Below are 16160 nucleotides of genomic sequence, written 5' to 3' on the forward strand. Positions count from 1 at the left end.
TGTGCTCTGAGATAAACGAAAGCTACAGTGAGAGAACATAACCAATCTCAAAGACAATTTCAAAGAACAATGACAGCAAAGATTAGGTGGGAGTAGTATTTGACAGTGCTTATTTGATATTGTCTCTTAGAGCAGCAAACTAGATTGTACAAGTCATTAGCGTCAGATAGCTTTAAAGTTGTGACCTTCTTGTACATGAATTTTCTAGCCAGTTTCCTTTCCTTTGCAAGAGGTAACAAAATATGAAACCCTAGAACGTGTGAGAAGTTCAGACATTAGGTAGGTATAAGCAGGCTCTCTGGCCAGGGCTGCTTTCTGTCCTGCGGGGGCTAGTGAGTCTTGGGTATTTTTATTTTATTCTCACGTTTGTGTTTTTTTTAGAAAAGTGAATGGTCAATAATGGCTTATCTTTTATAATAAAATCTTCTGTTTTTAATAAACTGCTCCTGGAAATCCCTCACAGAGCCAAAAGGAAGTTTGGAGAGCAGCTATATGGAGAAGAATGATGTGGGGTGAATCTAGGGTTGCACAGCTAGTACCCTAGTTTCTGGGAAATTGTTTCTTCTAAGCCCACTCCCCATGCTTCTCTGCCTGTTTTAGATAGGACCTTTACATTACTCAAGGACAAGCAATAAAATATTTTGCACTTTGTTTTATTTCTTTCAAGGAACTTCATAAGAGCAGTCCTGTATCTGCTTTTCTTGCCATTGAACCCACAGTGCCCAGCACATAGTAGGCACTCAACACATACTTCCTAAAGGAATGAACAAACGGATGAGTGACCAAAGTAGAAACAACCATCGAATACAAGGATAATACAAAAACCGATGATTCTGGTCCCCAGATTTCTTTCTTTTTTAACCTTTTTTCTATTGAGATTCATTTATATGCAGTGAAATGCACCCTTATTAGTATACAGTTCTATGAATTATGAGAAATGCATACAGTCATGTGGCCACTAACACAATCAAGATAAAGAATAACAACAAAAAATTTCCTCCTGTCCTTTGAAAGTCAACATCTCCCCCATCTTTTCTCCTGGCAACACTAGTATGTTTTCTGTTCCTATGGTTTCACCTTATCTTGAATGTCACAGAAGGTAGGCTTTAAGTCTGGTCTCTTTCACTTAGTATAATGCATTTGAGATTGATCCTAGTTATTGCATGTATTAATAGTCCACTCCTTTTCAATGATGGTCAGGATTCTGTTGTGTGGATGTAGTATAACACAGAGATTATTTAGCAATTCACTCATTGGAGAGCAGTTGGGCTATTTCCAGGGTTTTTTGGCTATCATGAGTAAAACATATATAAAAATTTATACACACATTCTTAGAGGATGTAAGTTTCACTTGGCTAAATGCCTAGGAGTGAAATTGCTAGGTTGTACAGTAAGTCTATGTTCAATTTTGTAAGAAATTGTCATACTTCTGAGATGGGAGAGTTCCCTTGACCCCTTCTCGGGACTTGCAACAGGTGTGTGGCCTACTTACTTGGCCACCACCATACTCAAACTCTCTGTGGGAGCAGGAGCACACAGGCAAGCGGGTGCCAGGGCTGGGGTGAGCACTTTTGAGCTCCAGCCCAACAGCAGCATCTAGGGATGTGTTACAATTAATGCTCTTTTAGCAGTTGCCATCCGTGGACAGCTCAGTGTTAACCCACTCAGTGGAGAGTCAGGGTGACGGCCTTTTACACCCTGCCCTCTTGGTACCTGGGTTCTTGTTTGGCATCCAGGAATAATCAGGTTGCATGAATGGTTTGAAAGGTGTTGAATATGGAGGATTTTATTAAATGGTGGAAGTGGCTTTCAGTGGAAGGGGAGCTGGAAAGGGGATGGTACAGGAAAAAGGTGATCTTTCCCTGAAGCCTGCTGTCTCTGGCCAGGCTGCTCTCTGAGGTCATGCCACCTGAAGTTAAGCCGCATCTCTGACACTCAGTTGCTTCTCCTCTTGATGTTCAGCTGCTTGTCTCTCTGCCAGCTGAGGTCTGGGGTTTATATGGGTTTATATGGGCACAGAATAGGGGGGCTGGACAGGCCACACAGTAACATTTGGGCAGGAAAACAGGGATAACCGTTCTCATTTAGGGCTGCGGTTTCAAGGCTTGAGGGTGGGACCTTTGCCAGTGAGCCACCCTCTTCTACCCAGTAAAGCCATCTGCCTTCTGTTCTTATCGCTTCTTTCCAAAAAGGCTGTCATTTTGCATTCTCATCAGCAAGGAATGAGACTTCCAGTTGCTCTGCATACCTTGTCATGACTTGATATTGTCAGGGTTTTACAGCCATTGTAATAAGTGTGTGAAAGTGTTCCATTGTGGATTTGGTTTACACTTCCCTAATGACTACAATGTTTATCATCTTTTAATGGTCATCTGTATAGTTCCTTTGGTGAATTGTCTGTTCAAATATTTTGCCTATTTTGTTATTGGGTGTTTGTTTTCAGATTTGAGAGTTGTTGATACTATATTTTTTACAGGTCTGTGGCTTGACTGTTTTAACCTCCTTCTGACTTTTTTAAGAAGACAACGTAATTTATAAATGTAAATACCTGCAGTGGAAAAACTCCCATGACCCATCTGTAATTTCAGACCTGGGATTCCCCAGAGGTTTGAAGCTCTCATTGACGGGTAGTTGCTGGTTATGGCCAACAGCCAAGTTGATTCAGGCACTGACATGTTAGAACATTCTGCACGTGCGCACCTCTAACACTCCTCCCCCAGCCTCTTCCTCCCCTCTGCAGAGACACCCTTCTCCTTTCTGCTGTTTCTGCATGGGTGGCCAGAGCCACACAGCCCTTTCTTTAAGTCAGGAGTTGCCCTGTCAAAGCACAAGTCAAGAAGGAAGTGATAAAGGGACTGAGGGGAAGCCCTGAGAGGACTGAGAGGATGGGAAACTCTCTGCTGAGAGAAAACAGGTAAGTAATAGACTACCTATGGGAGAGCAGAGGAGATGGGACAGGGCAATACAGCAAGGAAGAGAAAAAGAAAGCTAGTATACAGTTAGCACACTAAGTTGGGGTAGAAAGTAGCTGGGTAAGGAAACTGCCAAGCCTTCAGTGCCTACTCTGTGCCAGATACCACATTAAATTTCCCATAGGTTTTCCTTCTCCGAAGAATCATGGTGAGCAGCTGATGGAGAATAGCTGAAAGGTAGAAAGACTTTACCAAGGAAGGTCTATATCATAGGTTACCACCTAAGAAATGAAACAACTTTCTGAAAGCCCAGGAAGGAGATGCTCTCCTGAGCTCCTCATGCTCCAAAGGGAGGTCAAAATCACCACCCCCTTTCAGCCAGAATTTTAAGTTTGAAATAAACAGCAAGCTTCCTGCCACCTTGAGGCCTCCTTTGATGTGCGCTCCCTGCAAGCAGGTAAGCAGAGGTCATCTAAATTAAATAGGCAGAGAACTCGGATTTACTTTTCTGGACCTCAGTTTCTTTATACAATATCTACCTTAGAGGGTTCTAGTGTGTATTGTGCTAGCATAGTGCCTGACACAAAGTAGGGTTCAAAATTAGAAGATATTTTCTGCTTTCTTTTTTTTGACCATCATCTTCCTTAATATCAAAGCCATCATTGTAAAAATCTAGTGCCACTAAAGACAAGGTAATCTCTAGGGTATAAAAGTGGGGCAATCTAGAGAGAGTAAGCCAGCCAGAGGGGGTCTTCACAGGGTTATGTTTGGAATCCCAGGTCTCAGTTCATGCCACTGGAGAGTGGAACACAGGAAAAAATGTTAGCCCACTTTTGACCACTTGCTGAAAAGAAGATTGATGGCCCTTTGGAATATCTCATGTCCCTTCCTAAAAATCATGTTGTCTGAGACTTCTCTACCCTGGGTCCTCGCAGCCCCTTGTCAATCTTCTACTCTAGCATTGTTCTAACAATTATATAAATTACTATTTTTATTACTAGATATGAGCTGCTCAAATGTAGTGATTGTTTCTTATTTATCTTTGAATTCCTGGTTCCTGGCATTGTTTCTGGCACATGACAGGCACTTAATAAGTGGTAGATGATTGACTGGAAACATAAAGAAATTACCGTTCTGATAAATCAAATAAAACAAAATACAGAAATGATATGAGTTATTAAGTCCTGATTGAAGTCACATATGGGATTTGTTTCTTAGAACTTTGATGTGGGGGTAAAAAATTATGACCTTACTATGTATTTGTAATAACAAAATTGGGAAATACAGAAAGTATAAACAAAAAAAAAATGGTAATTGCATTTATAACTACTGATGACATTGGATACATTCTGCTTATTTAAATTTCTGTATTCATTAGCCATTTGTATTTCTTCATCTGTGAAAGAGCCCAGTAATGGTCTTTCGGGCCCATTATTATTTTGACCTATATTTTGTTTTATTGATATGAAAAGCCTATTGGTGCTTTGTGAGAGAAATTAGTCCGATTCTCATAAACCATTGCAAAAAAAAAAAAAAAAACTTAAGAAAAATTTTTACTTTAAATTTTAGTTTTATGTAAGAAAAAAATAACTTTTTTCCAAGGTACACACATTGTATGCTGTTTGGACTTCTTATGGTTTTGTGTTTATTGTATTTTAAAGAAAATTCAATTTTAAATCTAGAAAGCTTTTTGGTTTCTGCGTTTGCATTCATGCTTAAAATTCTTTGGTCTTCCCAAGATAAGACAAATCAACCCATATGTTTTGATTTTATTATTTTACATTTGGCAACATATATTCAGTATATGGTGTCAGATATAATTCTTTTTCCAAATAGTTTATCAGTTTGCCCAACATCTTTATTTCTGTGATGATTTAAAAGGTCTCCCTTGAGCCAAGTGCAGTGGCATGCACCCGTGGTCCCAGCTACTCAGGAGGCTGAGGCATGAGGATTGCTTGAGCCCAGGAGTTTGAGGCCAGCCTGAGCAACATAGCAAGACCCAGTTTTAAAAATAAATTCATTAAAATGATTAAATAAAATGTTTCCCTTAATGTATTCAAAAGTCTTGTATATACTGGTATCTAATTTTCATTGTCACCCCAACACCTAGTTATCATCCAATCAGCATACCCCCCAACCATGTCTCTCCAGATCAAATAAGCTAAGAAACTGGGGAAATTTTGCACAGGATAGAATGGCACCCATCCCTTCTTGAGAGGAGCTCAGTCTCAGAGGAAGGGACCTGCCAACAGCAAACCCAGCTTTTCCTCCTTAGTGGTTGTGGATCCTCAGGCCAATTGCCTGGCATTCTGGGCCTCAGTTTCCTCATTAGTATAAAAAGTATAATGATAATATCTATGTTATGGATTTATTCTGGGATTAAATGAAATATAACACACAAAATTATTGGCATATATTAAGTAGTGTTTAAGTGTTAGTTTCTTTATCCTCATACCCCCAGTTCCCAACAAATGGAAAGATGGGTATACAGAAATCTAACCCAAACAATGAACCAATTTATTTTCTTTATTCAATCCTTTTCTTCTCCTTCTAGCCCTTGTTCTGGGCCTCCATGCTTTCTGTGAAAGATGGTGTGATTTACACATGACAAAGCCAGTACCTTTCCCCATTACTTGTGTATAGCTCCTGGAACTGCACCAAAGAGATGGTAGCTGAGGACCTCAGGCCTCTCCCGGACACTGATACTCTCAGGGTCATGATGAGGATCCCTGGATATTTGGGAATGGACGATTTATGATCACTCATTCACGGCAGCTGGAGAATATCAGTGGGCTGTAGCTGTGGCAATGGAGAGCATGTCAGATCAAAGGTAGCTTGTGGCATGTGCTTGAGGAAAGAGTATTAACATATGTGAGGGCAACCAGTCAATTTCAGAGTCACACACAAATAGCAGAAATGAGGAAAGTTGGAAAAATTATGAGAAGAAGTGGTAGGCCTGGTTAGCAAATACTTAGCCTGTTTCTGATACGTTGAGTTTCAGGTGGCAGCAGAACTCTCAAGAGATGCCTTGGAATCTGAGAATGCAAAGCCCCAAACAGAGAACATCCAGGTGAGAGCAAAATCAACCAAACTCCCCCCAGCCTTTGCCCAAGGAGAATGAAGTGTGTCAAGCCCTGGACTTCACATCGCAGTGAGAGACGGCCCTGTTTAGACCAGCAGCAGTTGCAATAGTAGCAAATGTGAAGACAGGACAAAAGACAAAATGCTTGAAAACTTTGGATAGGAGATGTGCTACTTTGCTAGAAGCCTAATGTAACTCCTAGCAACAGGAACTAAGTCCCTGTTAGTCCCTGTCATACCCTGTTATAAAATAAGGGGTCTTATTTCCTGTTGTCCTTTTGTTTGTCTATCTCAGGCACCTTTGTGCTCAACTTCCACCCTAGCCATTTTATTTTAAGTTATAGGTGTCTATTTCTGAGGTGAACACATGCCAGATGTTACGACAATTTGTAGAAAGTTTGTGGAGACACCGTTGTGATTGCCCTGATGCTGCTAAACAAAGACCACCTCATTAATTCTTTTTGAACCGACCTTCCAAACATCCAGCCCTAAAGAATTCTCTCTAAGGAAAGGAATAATTAAAATATGGAACTAATGTTCCAGGGTCCAAGAATCCCAAGGGGTGACAAGGTCAGTTTTTCTGTGGCCTGTAAAGTTATCTGTGCTTTTCACATGGTTTCAGGAGGAGATTTTGAAAGAGGAGCAATTAAAAAACAAGCACTGTTGTTATTTTTTAACACCAGTGCCCACGTTAGGGGCTGGAAACCCAGAGATTCCTTTCAACAGAGTGCATTTTTTCAGTGCAAGCTGAGAATTACGTATTTTCAGGGGTATCACTGGGCACATGCTAAGGCATACAGTTCAAAGGATGAAATATATCAGAAGGGCCATGGCATTATAACAAGGAAGGGGTTGGGTAGACGAGAGAGCCAGAGAAGGCTTTATGAAAAAGACAGATACCTCAAATTGCTGACATGTAACCTAAAGTTAAAGATATTTGTCTGGTTTTCTTCTTGGAGGCTGTCTGAACCCATCCCAAACCAAAACAACCATGTTGAAATGCAAGAATAAATTGCTGAAAAGTCGAGTAGAAGAAACAGCCAGCTTACAAATAGTTTTTGCCCATATTTAACCTCAGCTTATTCTTATAATTCCATGTATAAGCAGTATATACACCCTCTTTTACAGATTTAAAAACTGTGGCCTCAGGAGTTCAGAGAATATCTCTCAAAATCACCCCCCTCCTCTTATCTCACTCATTTCTCCTCAGTGAACCTGGTTTGTTAGCTTGGTGTGATTCAGTAGTTTTCTTATGATGTTTCCTTAGCAACAAAGCAGAGATGTAAGCAAACGGCCTGAAGCACATTGAAGGTAACCTAAAGAAGAGGAAGAGTTGCAGCTGTGCCTCTGGGCCCCAGAGGCTTTGATGGTGCATGGATCTTACAGGTTGTCAGAATGCTCAGCCAAGCAGGTGACCACAGCCAAGGTCACGATGCAGTCAGCCTTTCCTCCACTGCTCCTCCTGATGGAACTTCATGGGAAAGCTCACTGGGGAGACATTTTTGGATGGTGTTTTCCAAAGGTTTTTACATACCATAACTGATACACGTACTACTTTATAAAGGGCTTTCACATTCAACCATGTAGGTAGTTGTCTATGCCTCCATTTCAGAAAGATGTACGGAATGATACTTAGACATTAATGTAGATGTGGGACTGCATAGAGATTCTAAGCCTTTGTGCTATGAGAGAGAAGTCCTGTTATTTAACTATATCGTTGGAGTCATGATGGTAGATTTGCTGACCTCCTGCAGCAGGGTTGTTCTGTCCTTGGCTATTCATTCTGTATTCATATCTTCATCAAATATTTATTGAAAACCCATTTACTGTGCCAGATGTTGTATCATACACTGGAAATACATACCACAATGAACAAGATCAATATGGTCCCCAGCTTTGCAAAGCTCACATTCTAGTGTAGAATATAGACAAGTGAGCAAACTATTGCAATATACTGTAAATTGGAGAAATTCAAAGTATAGTAAAATACTGTACAGATATTGCCTAACCCATACCTGAAAAAAATGATTTGTAAAAGTTCCACACATCTGTACCTTCATTCCCTGGAGATAAGGAGATAACTCTTGTGTGTTCTTCATTACAAGGGAACCAAGGAAATTACCAGAATTGAGAGTGAGAAAACTTTTTTTTTTTTTTTTTTGCTGGGAACACAGCAGAAAGCTTTTTCCCTGAATTTGATAGTATCATCTTCATCCTAGGAGGACAAAGGCATTCTACCGTGAGAGATGTGCCCAAGTTATCTAGAATGAAACAAGCTTGCGGGGAGAAAAGGTTTTCCACAGAAATGGCAAAAGGAAGGAGTCACCTTAACAAAGCTGCAGAAATCAGTTTTATGATTTGCCATCTCTCTTGGGTATTTTAGATGCTGGGATCACCATGTCGCTGAAGGGTGTTTCTGCCTTCCCTGGTGAGTGGACAGTTGTTTTTAGGAGTTACTTCCCTAAGTGTGGTTTCAATGTGGTATTTGCTGTAAGTTACCTGTGACTGTCTGTGGCCACAGCGGAAGCCTGTTACTAGCCCAGATACAATCACCTAAGAGTTAATCAGGGAAGCAATCCTTCCAATTTGATGAGAAACAGGAACAACAGTCTCATGGGTGGCGTGCTGTCCTCAAACAGGAAAGCCTCAGAAGCAAAGATGAAACTAGCTACTAACGTAGAAAAAAGACACCTTTTTGTCACACTGCAAATCTGAGTCTGCAAGTTCTGAAGCACACGTTTCTATCGCTTGCACATAGAACTTAGAGTTGGGGTGATCGTATAATTTATCATTCAAACTAAGATACCTTTGAGAGTGAAAAGGATGCTAAAAATAATTAAAGCTTGCTAAGTGATTGATAATGACCTTAACCAGACTGAGGCAAACCAGGACATATGGTCACCCTCAGAGCAGATGTTCTTGTCTACTGAAATGATGGTGGACTTCCATTATACTTATATTGCATTTTTTCAGGGGGTCTTTTATACAGTGTTCCCTTACGGGAAGAGTGTGTTTGTTTGTTTGTTTGTTTGTTTGTTTGTTTGTTTGTTTGTTTTGGAGATCATAGATTAGAATTGAGATTGAAAATAATCCTGGCTCCTTCACTCACATGATAGAAAAGAAATTGATACTTTGTCAGAAAAAAAAGTCTCCAAAAAGTAACCTATATCATCATATTTCCCCATCTATAAATCAATTCCCTATCACATTTAGAAAAGAGAGAAAGGAGGAGAGAGAGAGAGAGAGGCACAAATGAATATATTTCTACTTGGCCTTATCTTTTACTTTTTTCTTTTTTATTTAACTCATCTATCCTGAAGGAGGTATTATAAAAGGCATATAACTTTAACAAAGAGTTAAAAGTAAGTTTTGTAGGTTTGTGTCATTTCCTTTGAGAGTTTCTGAATATTAAAACAATCTGCTTTGCTTTTCTTTTACAGGAAAAAAATACTCATTTTTGAAAAGAGGCAAGATTCCCAAAATGAAAGTAAGTCATTGATTTCCTATCATTTTCACTTTTGATAAGACTTACATTTCCAAACTGCTTCTTCTCTGTTCCCAAAGCCCCTTAGGCTTATTTCAATTACAGTATCTACACATTTTGCTGCAATGTATCCAATTGCTTGTCTTTTGTCCTCACTAGATGGTGAGCTCATTGAGGCAGGAAGGAATTGGCTCATTAATCTCCAAATTCCTCAGTTAGTGCCTGAGGCCTGGAGGCTGAAGGCAGTAACTGGAGGCAAGGATACAAAAGGTGGAGGAGAAAGGCGCTTACAAGAAACTGCAAGAAAGCCAGCCTGGGATAGGGGAGGGGTGGGGCCTCCTGGTCAGGTTAAAGATTTTCATCTTTGTCTTGAGAGCTACAGGAGACACTGGCTTTACACAGAGAATGGGGAGTGGGGGGCAAGTATGATTAGATTTGTATTAAAGATATCGCCCAGGTTCCTGTGCAGAAGACAAATTACAGCAAGGAGTGGGAAGAGCAGATACCAGAAGACCACTTAGGAGGCTGGTGCAATAGTCTCTGGTGATAGAACAGCGTTGAAGTTGAGGAGAAAGAAGAATTCTAGACGTAGAGTGTGATGAATTGTATCACACCTAAAAATAAAAATAAGAAAGTGTAGGCCTGAGGACAAGCCATTGTGTTTCTGAAGAAGAAAAATGGAAGAGTTTTGACTTTGCCTTCGTTAGTTTAAAGAGGAGAACCTAGTTCATTTACGTAGAATCTTAAAATCTAGCCCTGCAAGATGTGTAAATGAATAATATAGCCTCCCTCCCTAGCCACTTCACTCCAGGAACGGTGGGTCCCAGGGAACCTCAATTTCCATCAGAGCAAAACATAATAGAAATAAGACCAGATGCTAAAACTCTGTGCTGAAGATGCTTTTCTTGTAATGATAATCAGGGAAGTCTTAGATGCCTACAGGAGCTTATGGAGATGTGGAAATCCAGAATGTGAGGACCGAGAGAACGTCAATCCATATACCATACGGTAGCCTCCTCTGTAGACTTTCACGTGAGGGCACATGTTTGTTTACGGAGCTGGTATGTTTGCAAGAGGGAGCAAGGGTGTCAATGTGCCTCTTTGCTGAATGACCAGAGCCATTTGGTTTTAATTAGGCTTTAAAAAATTGCCGTGCTCATTTATCTGCCAGCAGGTACAGGAATGAGAATGTTTAGCTTAAGAGTTTCCTGTTCTGCCTAACTCCTTGAACACCAATTATCACACCACCACCATCCTGTCACCTAGAGTAGAAACGACGGCCCTCCACTCCACAGTGTGGATCTCTCACAGCCCCTTGTCTGTCTCCTGTGCTAGCTTGTGGGCCTTTTGAGGACAGGGACTGTTTCTGATTCTTCTTTGTCTCCCCAGTGCCGGATGCAGAGGCACTGAATTTGTGTAAGGAACAAAAATCAATTTTGTGTAAGGAAGGAGAGGGGAGTAGGCAAGGAGGGAAAGAGAGCTGGAAGGAGAAATTGTGATTTCCTATCCAAAGACTAACCAAATGTGTCTTCCTTCTCTTACCTCTCAGACTGAGAACAGCTCCGGCAGCTGTGACTTGTTTAGATGTCCTGTCACTCCCCAGGGATATGCTGTAGATCAGAACAGCCTGAGAAGAGCTACCCCAGCTGTTTCTTGGCTTTTTAGTTATTTATATTCTAGCCCCCCTGCTCCTCCCCTCAAATCTCCCTATAACCTGAAATTCATTGAGTGTATTTTCTTTCTCCAGATGAAGGATTGTCATCTACTCCCATCCAGGTAATAAGAACATCTCTAAGTTATTTTTTGAGGTGATGATAGAAATGCCGACACCCTAAATGGCAGGAGAAGTTGGCCTCTGAGATCCCTTCTGACCTTTACATGGAGAAAGACTTCAGATGTCAGTGCTTGTGACCCGGGAGGCATGTTCAGGGCCTGGTGGCAGAAGCAGCAGCCACTTCTGCTGTGTAACTTATGGAAAGGAACTTAAATTTACTGACCACTTCATTTATGACAGAAAACATGCTGAGTGCTTTACACACATCAACTCATGTAGCTAAAACAACAACGCTTGAATGTTGCTGCTATAATCCATCCCATCTCCCCATTTTACAGACAAGAAAACTGAGTGATTAAGTGATAATTCCCCAAAACCAGATCGCTAACAAGGGGGCAGAACCAGGATTCAAAACCAAGTTTCACTTCAAAATCCATGCTTTCCCCCCCCGTACTTTGCTGCTTTGCTTTTTACCTCCTGATACCCCATCATAAGTGAAACCTTCCCTTGAGTTGTTTCCCTATTTAATAACATAAATATCTCTAGAGGGTATTTAAATATCATAACCAAAACACATTAAGGTATTATAAGATTATTCTTTTTTAATTTTTTTGTTTTGTTTTGAGACAGAGTTTTGCGCTTGTCACCCAGGCTGGAGCGCAACGACATAATCTCAGCTCACTACAACCTCCGCCTCCTGGGTTCAAGCAATTCTCAGCCTCAGCCTCCCTAGTAGCTGGGATTACAGGCATCTGCCACCAAGCCCAGTTAATTTTTGTATTTCCAGTAGAAATGGGGTTTCACCGTGTTGGCCAGGCTGGTCTGGAACTCCCAACCTCAGGTGATCCACCCACCTTGGCCTCCCAAAGTGCTGGGATTACAGGCATGAGCCACCGTGCCCAGCCAGATTATTCTTTTTTATTAGAATTGGCTATCCTCAGAGCCCTGAGACTGGGAACTGTATGGATAGTGCCTTAGTCCACTTGTGTTGCTATAAAGGAATATGCAAAGCTGGGTAATTTATAAAGAAAAGAAGTTTATTTGGCTCATGGTTCTTCAGGCTGTACACTCATAACTGCGAGGATGGCACCAAGCCATTCATGAGAAATCTGCTCCCATAATGAAAACACCTCTCACTAGGTACCACCTCCAACAATGGGAACCAAATTTCAACATTAGACTTGCAGGGGACGAATATCCAAACCATATCAGGTGGTCAGAGGTCACTCTGGAACAAGGGGCAGAGAGGATGCACCTGAGTAAGCTCTAGACCTTAAGCACTCTTGCTGCTGGCCTAGTGGTTGGGGTAGAAGCAGTCATTTAGAAAAAAATGGCCAAGAGATGGGGAGGAGGTGGTCATAGAAGACAGACCTGACCCAGGGTCAAGCCTGTGTTGAGACTGAAGTGTAAAGGTCACGGCAAGAGGCCAAATCTTGATGATGGCTCTCCTTTGACAAGCAGGACAATATTGACCAGACGTACTCAGAGGAGCTGTGCTACACCCTCATCAATCATCAGGTTCTCTGTAGAAGGCCATCAGGGAACTCTGCTGAAGAGCACTATGAGAATGTTCCCTGCAAAGCTGAGAGACCCAGAGAGTCCTTGGGAGGAACTGAGACTGAGTATTCACTTCTACACGTGCCTTCTACCCCTACGCATGCCCGATCCCCAGAAGATGAATATGAACTTCTCATGCCTCAAAGACTCTCCTCTCACTTTCTGCAACAGCCACATCCACTTACGGCCCCTTCTGAGACCCAGTTTTCCCATTTATAGTGAAGTGGTTGGACTAGCATTTGTTTAGCACCAACAAATAAAAGGTGGGATGGGGGATCTGCCTGAAGCAGGGATGGGACACAAAGTCCCTCCAGTTTACCTCCCACAGCAACCCTTTCCCTGCAGAGCACGGTTTGCGTACCACAAGTCCTCTTAGCACGCAAAAGCCAAAATATAAAGATCAACCATTTATCCTAAACACTACCATTTGAGAAAGAGGTAGCCATCTTTGGTTCTACATGATTTGGAGATTACAGTGGTAGGGGGGGCTCCCTGATTCCCCTAAAGCTATGCACACCACAAGGGGCTCTGCTGTCTGTCTGGGATCTTCTTATAAAGTGTTCCTATGATTGTTCTCTGAAGTCACAAGGAAGCTTTACTCATCATACTAAGTGTACCCAAGGGGGAGTTCACTCATTACAGTGACCTTCCAGCTCAGCCCTCACCCCATGGGAGCCTGTGTTGCTCCTCTCACTCCATGTGTGTAAGCCATGTCTTTTACATAGTGTCCTTTGACCTGTTGGCCCCCAGGGTCTGGCTGGTTATGTGAGTTGAATCAAGAGGCTCTAGGCCAGATGTTTACATAATTTTAACCTATATGATTTTATTTTTAACTTTGTATTTCTCCCTAGAAATCTTAATAAGACAATTGTAGCATCAGACAATGTTAAGAAGAATGATCCTTGGAGATCCCATAATCCCACTACCCTTGTTTGTCTCAGAGAGGATAATTTACCTAATGTTACATTAAAGTTAGTGGCAAAACTTAATTTGGAGGCTGATTTCCTACTGACTTCCAATTTAGTGCTCCCCCAGTATGCTACATAGAAAGCTCTCTGCAATATACTAAATGTATACTAAATGTATATATTTAATAATGTCATGTATAAAATATGAATAAAATGTCCACATAGGAAATTAACACACATATACCTTCTCTGATAGGCACTCCTCTGTGTGTCCTGATTATTTACTTTCTCTTATCTTTTCCTTAGTGTTCCTCAAATTATATCTATCCTGTAAACCAGGGATCACCAAACTGTAACCCCCAGGCCAAATCTGGCCCACTCCCTGTTTTTATAGATAAAGATTTATTGGAACACAGCCACACTCATTTGTCTGCCTACTATCTATGATTGTTCAACCATGGGAGAGTTGAGTAGTTGTGACATGGACCATAGGCCCTTAAGAGCCAAAATAAATATACTTTGGCACTTTTTGGAAAAAAAGTTTGCAGACACCTGCCCTAAATTATTATAGTTTAAGAGAAACTTAACAGAAATGTGTTTGGTTACTGATGCATAAGAGCAAGCACCAATAAAATGGCATAAAAATATTAAATCACAAATTGGATAAGTGAGACCAAGACAATTTAGCAAATTCTGCTATTTCTGTATTCACACCTGTGTCTTCCACTTGTTTTATTTAACTCATGGCTACTGTCCTAATTTTAGGCATGCTAAAATAGTTCATTTTAAAAGAGGTTTGTTTAAGAAAGCAGTAGGTACATTATGTTTACTAGACAGGCCCTTTGACCAGCTAAGCGACAGGGACCCTAGTACATTATGTTTAGTTACTGTTTTCTTCTCAAAGTTAACCAAAGCTGAATAACTTTGCTATTTAAAATGTGCTAACTCCCAAATGAGGAGAAATGCAGTGGCCTGAGCTTGGATGTGTCAGGTTTTTGGAGACTTCGGCCAGGTGATGGTCTTCACCTGCATCTTGGTATCTCCTCCTCTGCTGACTTCCTACTTTTAGCAAGATTCCTTCACGTGGAACTCTAGCTGATCCTTGGCCAGGATCAGATCCTCAAAAGGAGGTATTCATGTTAGCAGTGGATATTGTACAAGATGTAATATGGCTTAGAGGAAAGACTGTAGATCCCAGAGACAGATCATCGGTCATTCAAATCCTGGTTCTCTCTCTTCCTCCATCTATGACTTTGAACATGCTACTTACTTGGAGGCTCAGCTCCTTCATCATCGACAGAAGGATTACATCCAATGTAGGCAATCATCTATTACAGACGCCAAATAAATGATATCAAAGGGTATAAACAAAAATCTTTTTTGATGTATGGAAAAAAACTATGCTGATGCAGCTGGTTATTCAGGGTCACCCAGCAGTCCTCCAGCAAGGTAGAAACACCAAATCAATGAGTTTATGCTAGAAGTTTTCACATGGCTACTGGGCCATTGTGGAAGTAGACTGGTTGAAATATTCTTAGTATGACATAATATTTCTTTGAACCTCATCCTGTGAAAGCATTATCTGTCCCAAACAGTATATGCCTTTTATCAGGGACACATTAAATATAAATGTTTAACCAAAGAAAGTTGTTTTTATAATTAAATTATAACAGGGATTTACAAGAGGGAATTATAAGAGGGATTATGAAAGGGAATTACTTTTGAGCAGGGGGAGCCATTTGGGAGTGCTTCAGGATACCCAATATGATATATACAATTATGATTCCTAAGTCAAAAGTAATATTAAGAACAAAAGAGTTTAAAATTCTGATATGAATGTAATATACTTAATGTGTAGGATGTCTCAAATTTCCAGTAAATAAATTTTAATGTCCCAAAATACCCACTACGTCTGTATGTAACACTGATGCTGTTTCCCCTACATTTCAGGATTTCTGATGAAAGCCGTGCACCCCCTTTGCAGAAAACGCACATTCACACACACACGTTTGTATATGATGTATGTGGGGGTTAGGGATGTAACACCTCAGTGAAAGAATCCCTGTCCCTGATAAAGAACCTGAGCCTGAGCATTTAAATTACTCTCTCAAGCCACAAACATAACCAGGAAACTCTCCCTCCCTCATGCTGGTCTTAAAACTACTTAGCCAACATTCAGAGGCACAATTTATGCTGCAACTGCAGACTTTGTGGTTTCCGTTTCACGTACATACTAGCATCTATAAATAACCCCTTATTCTGTGAATAAATTCTTATTTAAAACAGAAGAGAAAAATAGGAAGAGGGCAAAGACAGGGCAGGAAAATCTGTTGACAACAAGTTGAAATGCTAACGTTTTTTAGGACAAACTTGAGTGATAGGTGCTTCGGATATTCTCAGGGATTGAAGGGCATGGACAGAACAGGAAATAGAAGTCTCCAGGA

General features: G+C 40.9%; 1 protein-coding gene across 5 annotated transcripts; it reads left to right on the forward strand.

Moving 5' to 3' along the window:
* The first annotated feature begins 2700 nt into the window (after positions 1-2700).
* GCSAM (germinal center associated signaling and motility) lies at positions 2701-15616 on the forward strand. 5 transcript variants are annotated; one of them, XM_017887785.1, is made up of 6 exons: positions 2701-2914; positions 5908-5982; positions 8377-8421; positions 9434-9480; positions 11225-11253; positions 12713-15616. In XM_017887785.1, the coding sequence occupies exons 1-6, from the start codon at positions 2886-2888 to the stop codon at positions 13025-13027; spliced, it is 540 nt and encodes a 179-aa protein (XP_017743274.1). In that variant the 5' UTR covers positions 2701-2885; the 3' UTR covers positions 13028-15616. The 5 variants fall into 5 exon arrangements, with proteins under 5 accessions (XP_017743274.1, XP_017743277.1, XP_017743278.1 ...); XM_017887788.1 differs by having other exon boundaries at positions 5914-5982; XM_017887786.1 differs by having other exon boundaries at positions 2761-2914; positions 5914-5982; positions 12710-14345.
* Positions 15617-16160: the final 544 nt, after the last annotated feature.

Source organism: Rhinopithecus bieti, unplaced genomic scaffold (assembly GCF_001698545.2).
Source record: "Rhinopithecus bieti isolate Rb0 unplaced genomic scaffold, ASM169854v2 scaffold_17936, whole genome shotgun sequence".
NCBI classification, from domain to species: Eukaryota; Metazoa; Chordata; class Mammalia; order Primates; family Cercopithecidae; genus Rhinopithecus; species Rhinopithecus bieti.

Bases quoted from the DNA above. Each gene is read 5' to 3' on its own strand.
- GCSAM (XM_017887785.1), top strand. From the start codon at position 2,886: ATGGGAAACTCTCTGCTGAGAGAAAACAG. The intron at 5,983-8,376 runs GTGAGAGCAAAA...TGGGTATTTTAG, and splicing joins CCCAAACAGAGAACATCCAG to ATGCTGGGATCACCATGTCG. The intron at 11,254-12,712 runs GTAATAAGAACA...TTTGACAAGCAG, and splicing joins TGTCATCTACTCCCATCCAG to GACAATATTGACCAGACGTA.